Source organism: Gymnodraco acuticeps, unplaced genomic scaffold (assembly GCF_902827175.1).
Source record: "Gymnodraco acuticeps unplaced genomic scaffold, fGymAcu1.1, whole genome shotgun sequence".
Classification (NCBI taxonomy): Eukaryota; Metazoa; Chordata; class Actinopteri; order Perciformes; family Bathydraconidae; genus Gymnodraco; species Gymnodraco acuticeps.
In genome coordinates, this window is record NW_022990042.1 from 1487322 (window position 1) to 1505327 (window position 18006).

Here is an 18006-nt window from a genome sequence, read left to right on the forward strand (position 1 = left end):
GGACAAGTTCACATAGCAAAACAAAAATATGTTCTTTAAAAAAAACAAAAAACAATTATTAACTGAGATTTCAATTCATGTTATCAATTACAACGATGATTACACCGCCGTCACCTACAAAAAAATCTGATACTCAAAGGAGATGGTCATTAACTCAGGTTTTTTATTCCTCCTATCTGGACTGAACCATTACAAATCTTTCGGGGGGACATAACGCCGACTCGTAACATTACGTGACGAAAATATACAAGACCATAACTTGCATAACTTTCATACTATTGCTATTTTATAAAATAGTTCCACTACTAACGCAATATGTGAAGCATGTATTTGTTTTGTTACTGTGGAGACAACTGTATGTATGGTTACCCTTACAAAAGAAATGATCTGTCCCACACCAGACCAGCACGGAAAATGGCGACTGTGAAATAGATGGAAGACGAAAGTAAGAAATTATTCAATGCATCGTTTAAATTGCGCCCTGTCTGCATCTGCACCGCTCAGAGGTAACGTTTGTTTGTTTTTCGTCATGTTATTAATGTCTGTTGCGTAAATAGCGTGAAACGGTTGTCAATAGCTATAGTTTAGCTTGAAGAATAGGTTTTGGTGTGGAACAGCCTTAATGGAATGGTCTGCAGCTCCCACAAGCAGCATCCAACAACACAGCGTGATATAAACGTCAAATAAATGCAACGATACCCTTATGGGACTTGGTATAAATGATACAATTTGCCCTGTATTAAGATAGCATTGGAAACATACTCCAACTATTGTAGGTTGGCATATAACTGAACTACTGTGTTGAAAGTTTTAGCTCTGTACAATATCCACAACCGCTTATTATAAGCCATTTCCGAGGTCCATCTCTTTGCATTTTCAGTGCTGCTGTGTATATGTTAGAAACAAATCTCACACAGGAGCATTCACTTGGTATGACACTTTTATTGCCCTTCAAATGCAAGACCTCTCACTACCGCGACCTTGTAGCATTATAAATGGCAACGATTAATCATCAGAGCAAGTGTCAAGTATATTTTAATTAGATATATTTATATTGTAGTCAATGATAGCTGGTTGAGTAAATAATCTAACTCTGATGACAATGTAAATAACTGAATGGTTTACTTTTTACAACAGACTCATTCTAATCATTTCAAAAACGACCTAGCTTTATAAAGCATATCAATATTGGACTTGAAACATAAATCTCACTGTTGTTCACCACAGCATTCTAAAAGTTTTAAATGTCTTATTATAATCTTAGCTAGATGATTAAACATCGTAACCATCACTGATTTACGATTATATTAAGAGCTACAGTTTATGACTATGTTACATTTTGACAAATCTGCCATTATCTGCTTTATATCTTCGATGCTAAAATGTGAACAGTGAAAAAAACCCTTAGCATTTCTTTAATCTAAGGTTTGCTATCACAATAGGCTACACAAAAAACAGCTAGCTGGGATTACTATTTTTAAATAGTTGCAAAATAAAAACTAATCGTCTCTCCCTATCCAACAATTTCTTCCCCATTTTCTTTTTTAAACTTAAACACAAACAACAACAACTTTTTGTTGCCATTCTAGCAGTTTCTAGTGGCTGGTTTCTAATGCTCATTACACTCGAGAGAGAAAAAATGACTCCAACAATCTATACTATTTGTTTTTCCCTTATACTAAATCCGGATTACTTCCTCTGCAGTGAGCGTCTGCTTGCGCTAAAGTGCAATATAAACTACATGACGACTGCTATTTGTTAACGTTAGGCCATGCGATGTGGTGAAACAATGACCAAAGCAAACCCTTTTTAATTGGGCACTTTTGTTTAATTACAAATTAAATGTAAAAAATACATATTTTAATATTTCAGGTTCATAATGATCAAGGTTGAAGGCTTTTACACACCAGGGGACAAATAAACAACAAGACATTGCTAAATGTTCTCCTTTTTAATCGTTTACAGTAACACAAATTAGCAAACGTTGCGTCAATGGTTCAATAAAAGTTTTCAACAGCTTAGCTCAAGCTCTTAACTTTAAGCAAAATGCTCATGAACTTGATTTCCCCCCGGGAAAACTATTGGTTATGTCAATTTGGTACAACGTGGTTAATGCTTTATTATGAAAAATATACTTTATTCCAGAAATAATTAACATCCCTTTTTCACGTAATGTTTGCATTCTTTTTCAGATAGTAATGATGACGTTTGAATAAATATACACTCTTTTTATTTTTTTATTTATTAAACTGTATAGAGCTGGGCTGGTGTAAAACACATTTTAAACTGCTCATCTATTTAGGCCCAAAAAATTACCAGAACTATATGCCACATTTTCACGCAGCAGCGCAGCATTGCTAGATTAGTTAAGCTTAGCTTTAGTTTATTTTCGAGACTTACTGTGAACACATTCACTTTCCAGTGAACAAAACGCGCCTATCGTCGTTTCATGCTCGCATTAACTAGAGCACTTTTATTAGTTTGAATGGAGCCTGTCTCTCTACCAATGCAGGGTGCAAGCCCACATTTCGATTTGATTTATTGCTAGCACGAACCCTTACTGTTGACCTCCGAATCCGTATAAAATATACAACATGGTTTCTAAAATGTCAGTTGTAAAATCTTCTCTGTGAGTACTACAAACTATTTGCAGGCTTTTGGCATTTGATAAGCCATTACACACATTAATATTTTTTTGGAACTGGACTTCCTTGTATTTTATTGTTTACCGGTACTAAACTACTCATACCCCCCAAAAGGCTGGTTTTACACAGAGCTGGTTTTACACATTTATACAAATGCTCATTTATACAAATGCTCACCTCACCACACATTTTAATAGGTTGAAGCTATCAAGTCAAAATCTCCCAAGGACATTACAGAGGAACATTTTAAACTTCAGAATACGGACAAAAGATTCAAAGGCAACAACCCTACTAAGATCAGTGATCAGTTATTTGTTATTGTGCCGGGACAGAGAAGCCACCAAAGGTGATGAAGGTTTTTATGTCACCTTTGAGAAGCTACAGTGATAACTGGATTTTGTAGTTACTTTTGGTTAAGGAATATCTAAGAAGGCTTTACTTTTATTTTTTCAGGTCATGGCAGCTGAAATGTCATGTCGGACCGGTGTTGATGAAGACGACAAAGATGCAGATCATGAAATCAACGCCCTCACACTCTTGCAAGAACCAGTGAGAATGACCCAAGAATCCGCATCTTGCACCAATTCTTACGGCAAGCCTTCTTCGAAACAAAACAGCGTCCTAGATGTTTTGTCGAACACAGATATGCTGTCTCCGGGTGGCCTGGGAAATGGACCACCTTCGCACCAGGCTACAGAAGCCCATGAACTCAACAGCATCTCTATAGAGAAGGAGGAGACAAAGAGCATCACCCCATTAAAAACGGTGCAGGAAATTGACACTGCAGGAATTTGGGGTTTTGATGAAGACTCTCCGGAGAACTCATTGGATGATTTTAGTAATGCCAGTGACCTTCATTGGGACCCTCACAAAGAGTTCATGCAGTTTCTGTGGGAGAACCATGGGGATTCCCCTGGTGAGGAGCATAAAGATGAAGACCCTCCTTCCAACAGCCAAAAGACAAGGAGACGAAAAATGGACATGGTTGTCATGGTGGATCCCTCAGAGGACCTTTACCCCAATCTGAGCCACAAGTCACCTGAGGAATTGTCTGATGTTGAAGACCACGTAGATTCCATTCCATTCAGAAAATTCAGAAAGTCAAGGAACCTTCCCCAGTCAGAGTCATCTCCATCAGGTAAAGTTACAAAGTATCCTAATGGAACAGTCAAGGCCATCAAGGACATTCTTTACAATCCACCTGCCAGAAATTCCAACGAGAACAGTATAGGTCATGGGCTTTTACCATTGAAGGGAAGACTTACCATCAATTCTCATTCTGAGGAAAAGCCATTATGCTACCCGTGCTCAAAATGTAAGCTTGTATTCAAGAAAGAACATCATTTACATCGTCACATGAAGTCTCACGTTGACGCGCCGAATATTTCGCCAAAGCTTTTTATATGCCGAGAATGTGGACTGTCCTTCAAACAAAGTGGTTTGCTTATTGAGCACATGTCCAAGCACAAGGAGAAAACGGCAAGACTCGCTAAGGAGATCAAACGCATGAATGATAAGAAGAAAGAGGATAAAAAGAATCTTTTCTGCCCTCAATGCCCATTTGGTACAAACTGCCCAAACAAGTTTGTTCAACATGCCAAAACACACGAGAAGGACAAGAGAAAGTTTAGATGTGACAAATGTAGCTACAGGACTATGAGTGAGACTGATCTTAGGAGACATAACATTATGCAGCATACTGTTATTACTGTAAGAAATCAGATCCAGAACAAAGACTCTGAAATCTACTCCTGTAACATTTGTTCTTATAGAGCTCTTAGCAAAAATGTTTTTAGGAATCACCTTCTGCGACGTCATCAACAAACCTTTGAGGAATACGAAGCAGAACATTTAAGAGAAGAAAATGCACAAAAATCGAAGGAGGAGCACACACCTAATAGTTCATCTCCTGTAGAAGATGCAGAGTTTACATCTAAAATCTCTATAAAAAAACAGATCTCGTCTAAAAGAACTTGTTCACCGACTGAGTCCAATGATATTTCAGACTTATTCAAAAATAGCAAGATCAAGAGAGGTCTCAAGTCTCAACTAACGGAATCAAAGCTCGACAAATCCATTAATGTTCTCCTGTCCCGACAAAGAAATGGAAAAAAAATTGCAGAACCGAAGAGGGAAAGCAATAATCGCAGCACATTGGTTCTGGATTCCAAATGTGACAAAGATGTCTCTGATCAATTGCCTGGATCCTTGACAGTCAAAGTTGAAGATGCAGCTTTATCCCCAAATGGTCATAGTTCAGCAGAAAGACATCAGTCAACACTCAGAAAGTCACCGTCTAAAAGGAAGATGTCCACCCCATATCGCAACACCTCTGACCAAGACTCATGCTTCATCTTACCAAAAACTCTGCCAACTCCACAGAATATAAACCAAGAAGAAGAAGAAGAAGAAGAAGAAGAAGAAGAAGAAGAAGAAGAAGAAGAACTGTCAGACTATGACAAAAAAGACATTTTCCAGTTTACCGATTCAGATGCCGATACTGACTTTTTTGACAGTGGTATAAAGAAAGAAAAGCAAAACATAATTTATACCTATAGCAGAAGAATGTCAATGAGGGGTGCTCTGCAGGCGTCTAAAAGGCTGTTTGAAAAAATAAAAACTGAAGAGCAAGAGCAGACTGACCCTGAAATCAAAGAAGAATGCATTGAAACAGAAGTATTTCAAGAAACCATAGACTCCAACCAAATACCATTGTGTGAAGACTTCACAGAGGATTTGTCAGAGTTGGATTCGGAACGGAAGAACTGTCCATACTGTCCTGCAATCTTTGAGTCGGGCGTTGGATTGTCCAATCATGTCCGAGGGCATCTTCATAGGGTTGGACTGAGCTACAATGCACGCCATGTGGTTCCTCCTGAGCAAGTAGTTACTCACGACAGGAGGCCAAGAATTCGACGGAAGATGTCAGCATACCAGAGACTGAAAAAAGGTAACTATGCACTTATTGCATGTTCTTCTATTTAAACTTGGCTTATATTTTTGGGACTTTGGCCATTGGTGCTATTTGTTATTATATAACACTAGTACGGTTATTACTTTACGTCAATCTTGCAAATTCGTGGAACAACCTTACAGAGTAGCATGCATCGTTGTAAGCATAGTCGTGCACACTTTGGTTTTTCATTGAAATTAAAGATTATTAGAGACATTATTTGGCAGTCTTCTTTGGTTTGAACTATTCTGGAAAAAAACTGTTTTTTATCAGCCTGGTTGTGTTCCCCCATTGGAAAACCTTTAAGCCACCTAGGCACGTCCAAGATTTTAGTTCTCGCAACTGATAGACTCAATACTAGGGGTGTAACGGTATCCGTATTCGTCCCGTATCGTCACGGTTCGGCACATGCAGTCACATGGCGAATACGCCTTTTTTTACGAGTGGGAAAAAAGTCTGTCACTCAGGGCAGTATTACACTATATATAATCCAGGGGGCGGTATTGTGCCTAAAAGCCAGCCGCCCGTAAATAACAAATGAAGAACAAGAACAAATCACAACAAAACGAACACAATACATGAAGAAGAAAAGTTAGCTATGGCGAGTTCACACAACACACAGGAGCTAGAAGACCCACCTGCTTCTTTTAAATTAGCTGTGTGGGAACATTTCGGGTTCCCTGTGGACTACAACAATGATGGGGTGCGAGTTGTGGATCGGACGAGGACGGTGTGTCGGCGTTGTTCGACAGCGGTGCGGTATGCTAGTGGTAACACGTCAAACATGCTCAATCATATCCGAGTCAGTCTCAGTCCCCAGCGAGAGGGTTTTCTCGACGGCAGGTGACATAGTTACCGCCAACAGATCTGCCCTCACTACTGACAACGTAGACAAACTCATCTTTTTGAAGAACAACTTGAAAATAGAGTAAAGCTTGAGTACCTTTTATTTAGGCATAATGGCCTCACACACTCACACGTTAATTACACATGTTAGACATTGCTCCTAAAGGTACAGATTTGATTTTGTTTTACATTTATCATTGTATTTATTTTATATTTTGACATCAGGAGATGTTATACAGTTCTGTATTGCCTTTTATTGATTGTGATTGAAACACTTTCTTATTATTTATTTTAATATTTTCAAGACATTCTTTTTAGTTGTACAGCTTATTTACCTTATTTACCTTTTTGTTTGACATCAGCCATTATAAATAATATGGCCATCTGAGTGTGTGTGGTACTGTTTGTGGTTTGTTTTTAACTGTGTAATACAGTTAATGATTCCAAATGTTAGAGTTCCTTATTTTCATACCAAAACTTGCACTACTGTTAAAAATAAATAACAGCAAAAAAAATTATGCATTTGGGACTTTTTTTTGCTTTTCCTTGTTGTACCGAACCCGTACCGAACCGTGACCCCCAAACCGAGGTACGAACCGAACCGTGACTTCTGTGAACCGTTACAACCCTACTCAATACACTGGCCAACCAAAGTAAAACCTCAGTTTTAAACTAGGTTCAAACTTTGGTTTTCTATTTTACGTTGGAATCTGTTTCTTTTTGTAATTTTATTGCAAAATGTTTATGTTTCTGATTTTTCTTTTATCTTTTTTCAGCGTTACAGCAACAGGAGTCTGAATCTGAGACTGTGAAGAGCATTCACTCCTGTCCTTTATGTGGGGACTCATTTGATAACAGGACTGGTCAGTCCAACCACATAAGAGGCCACCTCAAAAAGCTTGGTAAAAGCTTTGCAACAAAGAACAAATCCCCGTTATGTTTACTCCGCGAGTTGATGCGGGACAAGAAGGAGTTCCAGCGGGCCCTCCAAATTGTGGGAAAGAAAAGGAACCATTTCCAATATGGTGCTTCCCCAAAGCTTTCCAGTTTTGACAGTTTCACGCCACCGCCCATTGGATGCCCCGGCGTTTGCACTGATTCCACACCATTGATGTCCCCGTTTTCTTTGGCGGGAATAGAATCGGAACAAGGGCAACCAGAGACTAAGTTGGATGTTAAAAATTCACTCTCCGGCACAACTGCTTTGATAGGAATTCTGAAGAAGAGGAAGTGTCAGGAGGACGGCAAAATAAAGGGGTCCCTTCAGATGGCAAGAAACATGTTACTTTCTTCAAACAGTGAGCACTGTCCAGGATCAAGAGTTGCATCTTCACTGCCAAATTCAATATGCGGTAAGTAGGGGTGTAACGGTACACGTACCCGTACCGAAATTATTCGGTACGGGCCCTTCGGTTCGGTACAGGTGTGTACCGAACGAATATAACGTTAAACGTAAAAAATTTAGAACGTGAACAACTTTTTGGAAGTAATCTCAGGTGCTGCGTCGCAGCATTCAGAGTAATTTGCTCACATTGGGTTCAACGCGTCATAGAGCGAGCAAGTCATTTCATTGGATGAGAGGCATACTATGAGAGCTGGACAGAGGGATGCGTTCAAATGTAGTCAGTAATTTGAGGAACTGTCGAAAATTAATGGCGAACGCAGATAAAGTTGAGCTCGAAAATCCTCCAGCATCATTGAAGTCTCCGGTTTGGGAACATTTTGGTTTCGCAGTTACGTACAAGGATGAAGGACAAAGACAGGTAGACCAAACCAAAGCTGTTTGTCAGCATTGTTCAACTAACATTGGTTGCGCGGCTGGCAATACATCAAACTTGCACACTCTTGAAAAGGCATCACCGAACGCGAATATCACCGGTACCAAAAGAAAAAAGACTGAAGTGCAAACCCAACTCCCACTAGCATTTAAGCCTCCACCACTCGCAGAGAGTTCAGACCGAGCCAAAGCTATTACAAACGCCAAATATCCTTATGTTGCCATGTTAGCAAAGCATGGCTGTATCTGCTACCTCTGTCCCTAGAGAGAGGGTGTTCTCCACAGCAGGAGACTTTGTTAGTTCCAGCAGATCTGCCCTTTCGGCAAGCAATGTGGACAAGTTCATTTTTCTTTAAAAAAACATGAAAATACAATGACAAGCCAGTCCTAATGTCAAACTGGCTGCTTAGGAACTAGTACAGTACAGTTCAAATACAGATTATTTCAGTTCATCGAAAAGCTGCACCTTAATGTTTATTTTATTATATTTTGTATTTATTTGAGTGAATATTCACAGTTTAATAATAATTAAAAACCCAAAACTAATAGTTTATGTTTTGTGAGTACTAGTAGCCTACAGTAAAGTTCAAATACAGATTATTTCAGTTCATCGAAATGCTGCACCTTAATGTTTATTTTATTATATTTTGTATTTATTTGAGTGAATACATTATTCACAGTTTAATAATAATAAAAAAAATATATATATATATGTTTTGTTTTGTGAAAAAAAATTCTGCTGTACCGAACCGAACCGTGACCAAAAAACCGAGGTACGTACCGAACCGAAATGTTTGTGAACCGTTACACCCCTAGCGGTAAGTAACTTCCTTAAATTACTAACCAGTAGGTTATATACTGGGGCATTGATGTTTTTTGATTAATTTAGAATTGTCTATAATCCTGTATTCCTATTTATATATTCATGATCAATATCTCTGATATGATAAAGTTCAATTAATTAAAAGTATAACCTCACTTGTACATTTAAGAGAAATAAGCTATTGGAAAAAGAATCCTGTCTTAGCTTTTGATGGCTTGTTAGAGGCAAACCAATGCAAATTGACCCATTTAAAATGCATTTTGCAGTTGTTTAATGCAAATATATGAGAAACAAACATCAGATTGAAAGCGTTGTTAAAGTGTGGTGTCATCAGCATAAAGGCTTAAAATGACATTGCCAAAAATCCTTCTGATTTTGTGGCCAAAACTGAGGAGCATTTTGCATATAATAATGCAAAAATAATCTCATTATTTCTGTATCAAAACTTTAATAGCAGTAATTCTGCATGCAGGGTTTTTAACAATAGGATTATAGGACAGCTTTTATACATTTTATGAACCTTACATGATTGAATTTAGATTCAATACCACTAACAAATCAGCATGACCATGTTATACTTCAACTTATTTGTTTGTCTTTGTATTTTTTGTCTTTTTACAGAGAAAGGTGAATTCAATAGGAAGATGTGTGTCCATTGCAATGCAACTTTCCACAGTGGTGTTAGCTTGTCTAATCACCTGCGGGCATATGCAAAACGAAAAAGGAATGCCGTACTTGACGGAACCGGTAAGTGCCATCAGCAACAGTTTAAGTTGAAGACATAATGAACAGCCATTTTTAGAGCACAAGTTAGTCATTTGAGATTGTAGAATGCTACATTAGATCAACTTTTTTAATGATAACCTGTTGAGATTTTTCTTAAACAAACAGTTATGCTAACATTAACTTTTTCTCAGCAAAGCACATCATTTCTATCGTTTAAACCTAATCCTTCCTCTTAAAACTATTTTCTAAAATGTCAAAACATTCAGTGTTTCTAACCATATTGTCTAGCTAGCAGTCTTCTTTTTACTCTAACACCAAATGTCAATCAGTGAAAGAGCAAGGATCCACTGGCAGAAATGTGTTCAATGTAACTTGACAAATGAAATCTATTCACCTTCACTGTATTGTTATGTCAGTTGACATCTCAGACAGATAACTCAAACTCTCAGCAGATGAAGCCAAAACTGTCTGTAGTGCCGGATACCACAAGAGGTTGTGAGGACCACATCATAGTTGTAATGAGTGTACCGGTGGTTATTTGTGTCCTCCCCAAGATAAAGATCCAGAATGGCATCAGCAAGTAAAATATTGCAACGATTTTAATTGTGGAGCTTCATGGGTGCATCCATTGGAGGAACAACCTTTTTGAAGCAGAAAGCCTTCAGGGCCTACTTTTCCTGCAGGCACAGATAATTACACTTACAGTGGGGCAAAAAAGTATTTAGTCAGCCACAAATTGTGCAAGTTCTCCCACTTAAAAAGATGAGAGAGGCCTGCAATTTTCATCCTAGGTACACTTCAACTATGAGAGACAGAATGGGGGGAAAGAATCCAGGAAATCACATTGTAGGATTTTTAATGAATTAATTGGTAAATCCCTCGGTAAAATAAGTATTTGGTCACCTACAAACAAACAAGATTTCTGGCTCTCACAGACCTGTAACTTCTTCTTTAAGAGCCTCCTCTGTCCTCCACTTGTTAACTGTATTAATGGCACCGGTTTGAACTCGTTATCAGTATAAAAGACACCTGTCCACAACCTCAAACAGTCACACTCCAAACTCCACTATGGCCAAGACCAAAGAGCTGTCAAAGGACACCAGAAACAAAATTGTAGACCTGCACCAGGCTGGGAAGACTGAATCTGCAATAGGTAAGCAGCTTGGTGTGAAGAAATCAACTGTGGGAGCAATTATTAGAAAATGGAAGACAAACAAGACCACTGATAATCTCCCTCGATCTGGGGCTCCACGCAAGATCTCACCCCGTGGGGTCAAAATGATCACAAGAACGGTGAGCAAAAATCCCAGAACCACACGGGGGGACCTAGTCAATGACCTGCAGAGAGCTGGGACCAAAGTAACAAAGGCTACCATCAGTAACACACTACGCCACCAGGGACTCAAATCCTGTAGTGCCAGACGTGCCAGTACATGTCCAGGCCCGTCTGAAGTTTGCTAGAGAACATTTAGATCAGGGGTGTCAAACTCAATTTCATCGCGGGCCACATTCGTATAAAGGTTGCACTCAAAGGGCCGGTTGTAACTATATAAATATATATATATATATAAAATAATGTATTATATTACATTATTGCCTCTGAATTGGATTATTATCGGATAGGATAATAACTTAGTAATTAACTACGTCTGAAAGCAGAAGTCCAGGGCAAATAATTGCAAGTCTCTTCAGTGCGCATGTCACAAAATGAGATGCATTGTGGGACATGTAGTTTATGGGCAACCTTCTTCTGTAAAGTGGCATGTAACCGTATATAATACACTTATTATATTCTTTGCAAGCTCTTGCAGGGCCACATAAAATGAAGTCTCGGCCCGGATTTGGCCCCCGGGCCTTGAGTTTGAGACCCCTGATTTAGATGATCCAGAAGAGGATTGGGAGAATGTCATATGGTCAGATGAAACCAAAATAGAACTTTTTTGGTAAAAACTCAACTAGACATGTTTGGAGGAGAAAGAATGCTGAGTTGCATCCAAAGAACACCATACCTACTGTGAAACATGGGGGTGGAAACATCATGCTTTGGGGCTGTTTTTCTGCAAAGGGACCAGGACGACTGATCCGTGTAAAGGAAAGGCAAGGCAAGTTTATTTATATAGCACTTTTCAACACAAGGCAATTCAAAGTGCTTTACAAAAAATGAAAGACATTAAGAAAAAGGCATTTAAAATCAGTCATTAAAAAGAAAGCTAATAAAATAAACAATAAAAGAAAAAATACATGGATAAAAGTTTCAGTGCAGTCTAAGATATGAATAGTTCAATTAAACATTAAAAGAAAAAGTACATGGATAAAAGTTACAGTGCAGTCTAAGATATGAATAGTTCAATTAAAAGCAGCGACAAAAAGAAAAGTCTTCAGCCTGGATTTAAAAGTAGTCAGAGTTGCAGCGGACCTGCAGGTTTCTGGGAGTTTGTTCCAGATGTTTGGAGCATAATAACTGAACGCTGCTTTACCATGTTTAGTTCTGACTCTGGGGACAGAAAGCTGACCAGTCCCTGAAGACCTGAGAGATCTGGATGGTTCATAATTTAGCAGGAGGTCAGAAATGTATTTTGGGCCTAAACCATTCAGTGCTTTATAAACCAGCAGCAGTATTTTGAAATCTATTCTTTGACACACAGGAAGCCAGTGTAAAGACTTCAGAACAGGAGTGATGTGATCCACTTTCTTAGTGTTAGTGAGGACTCGAGCAGCGGCGTTCTGAATCAGCTGCAGCTTCCTAATAGATTTTTTAGTGAGACCTGTGAAGACACCATTGCAGTAGTCAAGTCTACTGAATATAAAAGCATGGACAAGTTTTTCCAAATCCTGCTGTGACATTAGTCTTTTAATCCTAGATATATTCTTTAGGTGATAGTAGGCTGATTTAGTAACTGTTTTAATGTGACTGTTGAAACTCAGGTCAGAGTCCATGACTACACCTAGATTTCTGGCTTTATCTGTTGTTTTGAACATTGCAGACTGAAGCTCAGCGCTAACTTTTATACGTTCTGACTTGGCTCCAAAAACCATTACCTCAGTTTTATCTTTGTTTAATTGGAGAAAGTTCTGACACATCCAGTCATTGATTTGTTCAATGCACTTACTCAGTGTTTGAATTGGAGCATAGTCTCCTGGTGAAATTGTTATGTACATTTGTGTGTCATCTGCATAGCTATGGTAACTTATTTTGTTGTTTTTCATTATCTGAGCCATTGGTAGCATGTAGATGTTAAAGAGAAGAGGCCCCAAGATGGAGCCTTGAGGAACCCCACATGTCATATTTGTCAACTCAGATGTGTATTTACCTATAGAAACAAAGTTGTTTCTGTCCTTTAAGTAGGATTTAGAACTGTTTCCGAAAGTCCCACCCAGTTTTCCAGTCGGTCTAGTAATATGCTGTGGTCAACAGTGTCAAACGCAGCACTGAGATCTAATAATACTAACACTGAAGTTCTGCCACTGTCTGTGTTTAAGTGGATGTCATTAAAGACCTTTACAAGAGCAGTCTCAGTGCTGTGGTTTGGACGAAAGCCTGACTGGAACACATCGCAACAGTTATTTAAATGCAAGAAATTACTCAACTGTTGAAAAACAACTTTTTCAATGATTTTACCTAGAAATGGGAGGTTTGATATGGGCCTGTAATTGTTCATTACTGAAGCATCTAGATTATTCTTTTTTAAGAGCGGTTTAATGACTGCAGTTTTCAGGGCCTGTTGAAAAATACCTGAATGAAGAGATTTGTTTACTATATGAAGTAGATCTGAGGCCATGCAAGGCAAAACATCTTTAAAAAATCCTGTTGGAATAATATCAAGGCAGCAGGAGGAGGATTTCAGAAGTTGAATAATGTCCTCTAGGTTTTTATCATTAATCTGATGGAATTGTGTCATGATGTCTGAATTGATGTTAAGTGGAGATAGGGACAACACATTTGCTGATCCTGATGTAGAGGCACTGACTGCTTGTCTGATTTTCTGAATTTTGTCAGTGAAAAAGGAGGCAAAATCATTGCACGCCTTGGTGGATAGAAATTCAGAGGCTACTGACACTGGGGGGTTAGTTAGTCTGTCGACGGTAGCAAACAAGGTACGTGCGTTGTTTTTGGTAATGATGTCAGAGAAGAACGATTGTCGTGCGTTTTTCAATTCCAAATTATAAAGGCCAAGTCTCTCTTTATAGATTTCAAAGTGAACCTGAAGATTTGTTTTTCGCCACCTGCGTTCAGCTTTTCGACATTCTCTTTTTTCTGTTTTCACGCTCATGGCCTTTCTCCATGGAGATATTTTCTTGCCAGACACTTCCTTTACCTTAGTTGGAGCAATGGCATCTATAACATTTTTAATTTTTGAATTAAAATGATCTACTAGCTCATTTACTGAGATGTTAGCAGGGGCAAGTGTGGAAGAAAAATTCTGAGTAAACATTTCCCTAGTATTTTCAGTTAAATATCGCTTTGTGGTTACCTCTTTTTGAACATTTTTGTGAACAGAAATAGCGCTCTCAAAGAAAACACAGGAATGGTCAGAGAGTGCAACATCAGTCACCACAACCTTAGAGATATTCAGACCCTTTGAGATAATTAAGTCCAGAGTGTGCCCCTTATTGTGCGTGGGCTCCGTCACATGCTGAGTCAGTCCATAGCTATCAAGAACACAAAACAGTTCTTTTGCCCCTCTGTCCTGGGGGTTGTCAACATGGATGTTAAAATCACCAACAATGACTAGACGGTCAAAGTCAATACACACTATAGACAGCAGTTCAGTAAAGTCATCAAAAAAGCTTGCACAGTATTTGGGTGGTCTATAGATATTTAGGAACAGAGCTCGAGAGGAGCATTTCAGCTGAAGGGCCACATATTCAAAAGAATCAAAGTTTCCATACGATGTCTTCCTGCATTGAAGGGAATCATTGAACAGAATAGCAACTCCACCTCCTTTCTTATGCATTCTTTCCTGACTCATAAAACTAAAGTTGGGAGGGGTTGATTCGATAAGAACAGCTGCACTGTGATTTTGTTCAATCCAAGTTTCTGTTAAAAACATAAAATCGAGATTGTGCTCAGTGATAAAATCATTGATTAAAAATGTTTTTCCTGCCAAAGACCTGACATTTAATAAAGCTAGTTTAAGTTTGTTAAACACACTATCAGTCATGTTTTTTGTAACAAGCTGTGGCTGACATGGAATCACTGCTAAATTAGATAAACTCACACAAACGTTTGAGCGCTTCCTGTATCTAAGATGATGTATCTAAGATGAAAGAATGAATGGGGCCATGTATCGTGAGATTTTGAGTGAGTGAGATTTTGAGTGACAACCTCCTTCCATCAGCAAGGGCATTGAAGATGAAACGTGGCTGGGTCTTTCAGCATGACAATGATCCCAAACACACCGCCCGGGCAACGAAGGAGTGGCTTCGTAAGAAGCATTTCAAGGTCCTGGAGTGGCCTAGCCAGTCTCCAGATCTCAACCCCATAGAAATGTTTTTCTCATTTTGTCTCTCATAGTTGAGGTATACCTAGGATGAAAATTACAGGCCTCATCTTTTTAAGTGGGAGAACTTGCACAATTGCTGGCTGACTAAATACTTTTTTGCCCCACTGTATATGTTAGGCTTTTGGTCCTAGTGACACTGGATTGGCCAATACTGTTGAGACACAGAGCCAGAATATTAATGATGAATAAAGATAGAGCTAATGATGTCCACACATCCAATCTGGGTTTTGAATTTGCAAGGCTAGTGCTGATCATTAAAAAAGTTTGTTCTGTCTCCCAGCATTTGACTGCAAAGCAAGGAGGTACCGCTCAAGGCCTGGCTCAAAGAAGAAGCTACTGCCCTTACCACAAACTCCAGAGGAAATGTACAGACTCACCTGCAGGTAATTTTTGTATATAGTTTATAATATTGGATTATATGTTTTTAATAGCGTACATCATCGTGTTTGCAATCCAACAGACCGCTGTCAAAATATTTTTGTGGTCTGTTTGCTTCTGTTGCCAGCCATTTTCTTTAAAGCGGACCTATCCTGTAAAATGCACTTTTTTATGTCTTTTATACATAAATATATATGTGTGACGTAATATGGTCTTTGTTTACATTAGCAAGCATCCCTAACACTCAGAGCTAACCTGTACTGGAGACTGTGGCTGTTTCTCAATGTCGAGTAAACCTGCTGCAGAGCCACTATTTCAAGTATACTACGTCATCGAGTTGCGCCGAAGGACTGTTTAAATGCATGTTAAATGCCCAGCATTCGGCGCCACTCGATGACGTAGTATACTTGAAATAGTGGCTCTGCAGCATGTGTACTGGACATTGAGAAACGGCCAGTATGTGTAAAAAAGCAGGACATAAAAACCTCACCTTGTGGTAAACCTGCAAAAACAAAAGCAATTGAGCTCCATACTGTTTCAGAAATAATCCTTGATGTGGTTTGGAACATGATGGTGTTCAATCACGGGAGCATTTAGCTGTATATCCGTAGAATTCTGAGCAGGCATTAACTCCCCCTCCTCGAATCAGAAGTTCTCTTACAGGGCTGAAACAGAGGGATATGAGGGATGTCTAAAATGCATGATCTGTTTGGTATTTTGAGCAAAACACATCATAGACATGTTTTTTATATATTTTTATATGAGACCCATAATATATGCCTAAAAATAGTATAATAGGATACCTTTTAAGTTCTAAAACAATTATGGTGAAGAATGTACTCCAAATAGGAGAAGAGGGTTTTTAGATTATCCTGTCGGGTTATTGATCGTATTAGATTGTTGTATTCCTTCAGCTAAGAAAAAATAGTAATTCTTCTGTGAAGCAACGGCTGGAACTGTAGCGACAGCAATGCAACTTGAAATAACGGCAGTACTGGTCGAGGTTTTCTGTAACTATCCAAGTCCCATTTTTGTTGTTCCTTTTTTCTTCTTTTTGGACTGGTGACAGTTAAGCCAATATGGATAAAAAATGTATATTCAAAAACGGGAAACTAATGTGTTTACCGGCGTAAAATTGTCTGGACATCTTTCTGTGACACATGGTCCCTTGAACAGAGCGTCCTTAGCAACAGTCTGCTATTCCTAGCAACATTCTGCTATCCTTATCAGCGGTCTACTATCGAGAAAGATTTGACTGCAGAATTTCCAAAAGAACCAGATCAGAATTCAGTGTTCATCTAAGCTGTGTAATATCTAATGATCTTTTTCAATGTTTGATCTCTGTAGGTTCTGTGACCTCGTCTTCCAGGGTCCGTTGTCGGTGCAGGAGGACTGGATTAAACACTTACAGAGACACATTATGAACACTAGTGTCCCTCACACTGGGCTGGGCATGATGGAGGTCACCTCGCTGCCCAGGGACCCCTCAACTTTCAAGACTGACCAAGACAGCTCTCTGACAGCCACACACGCTGCCTCATGAAGCCAACGGGGACCTTTTTAGATTTCACTAGACTATGTGTATGTACATTGGATGTTTTCACTTTTCTTTTCTCTTTTAGTCAAAATACTGGCTAAAAGTAAATCATTGGTCAATGATGGAGAGATATTGTACATGTTTGGACAGAAGATTTTTTTAATTATTTGGATATTGTTACTTTTTGTTGTTTTTACATGGTTCATTTTCTGGAAATACACTTCCAAACGGACACACTATTTTGTTTTATGCAGTAATATAGTGTGGAATCCAAGACAACCTTTACCTCAGATTTTTCATGGTTTCCGTTTTTGTCAAAATTTGGGAGCACCTCTCTTCTGTATCAATTTCACTCTTTAAAAGATGCTTAAAATCATGTTTGTTGTATTGCAACATGTCCAAGCCCACAGTCTCTGTTTCCAGGCCACAGCGTGAGTGAGATGAATATTCCCACTGAAAATGATGGCATCTGAAAGCTCACTTTTCCACGAATCCCGAGTGGAAAGATGAGCTACTCTACAAGAACAAAAAGAAAATGTCTACAAACTTGTAATGCATAGAAAGTGGTTTTAAAAAAAATAGTATTTCAGTTAACTGCATTGTTTTTATTACAAATACAAAATTAAAACTGAAGGTGGTTAAGAAAAAAAAGACTTAAAGCACAGCCGGTGCTGACGACGCCCTTCATACATGTCACCTATATTTAATGTTTGAATATACTGTTTTGAAAATAATTTTATTTTAAATGTACTATATCACTCAGATACAATGCTTAAAACATTTGTGTTGTTCTAAATAAAAGAAAACAAGAAACAAG

The 18006-nt window shown here is 38.6% G+C and overlaps 1 protein-coding gene across 2 annotated transcripts; it reads left to right on the forward strand.

Moving 5' to 3' along the window:
• The first annotated feature begins 389 nt into the window (after nt 1-389).
• On the forward strand, nt 390-18005 carry znf644a (zinc finger protein 644a). 2 transcript variants are annotated; one of them, XM_034215345.1, is made up of 6 exons: nt 390-506; nt 3099-5595; nt 7221-7796; nt 9666-9791; nt 15555-15657; nt 17000-18005. In XM_034215345.1, the coding sequence occupies exons 2-6, from the start codon at nt 3102-3104 to the stop codon at nt 17193-17195; spliced, it is 3495 nt and encodes a 1164-aa protein (XP_034071236.1). In that variant the 5' UTR covers nt 390-506; nt 3099-3101; the 3' UTR covers nt 17196-18005. The 2 variants fall into 2 exon arrangements, with proteins under 2 accessions (XP_034071236.1, XP_034071237.1); XM_034215346.1 differs by having other exon boundaries at nt 396-445.
• Nucleotide 18006: the final 1 nt, after the last annotated feature.

Bases quoted from the DNA above. Each gene is read 5' to 3' on its own strand.
- znf644a (XM_034215345.1), top strand. From the start codon at position 3,102: ATGGCAGCTGAAATGTCATGTCGGACCGGTGTTGATGAAGACGACAAA. The intron at 5,596-7,220 runs GTAACTATGCAC...ATCTTTTTTCAG, and splicing joins ATACCAGAGACTGAAAAAAG to CGTTACAGCAACAGGAGTCT. The intron at 7,797-9,665 runs GTAAGTAGGGGT...GTCTTTTTACAG, and splicing joins ACTGCCAAATTCAATATGCG to AGAAAGGTGAATTCAATAGG.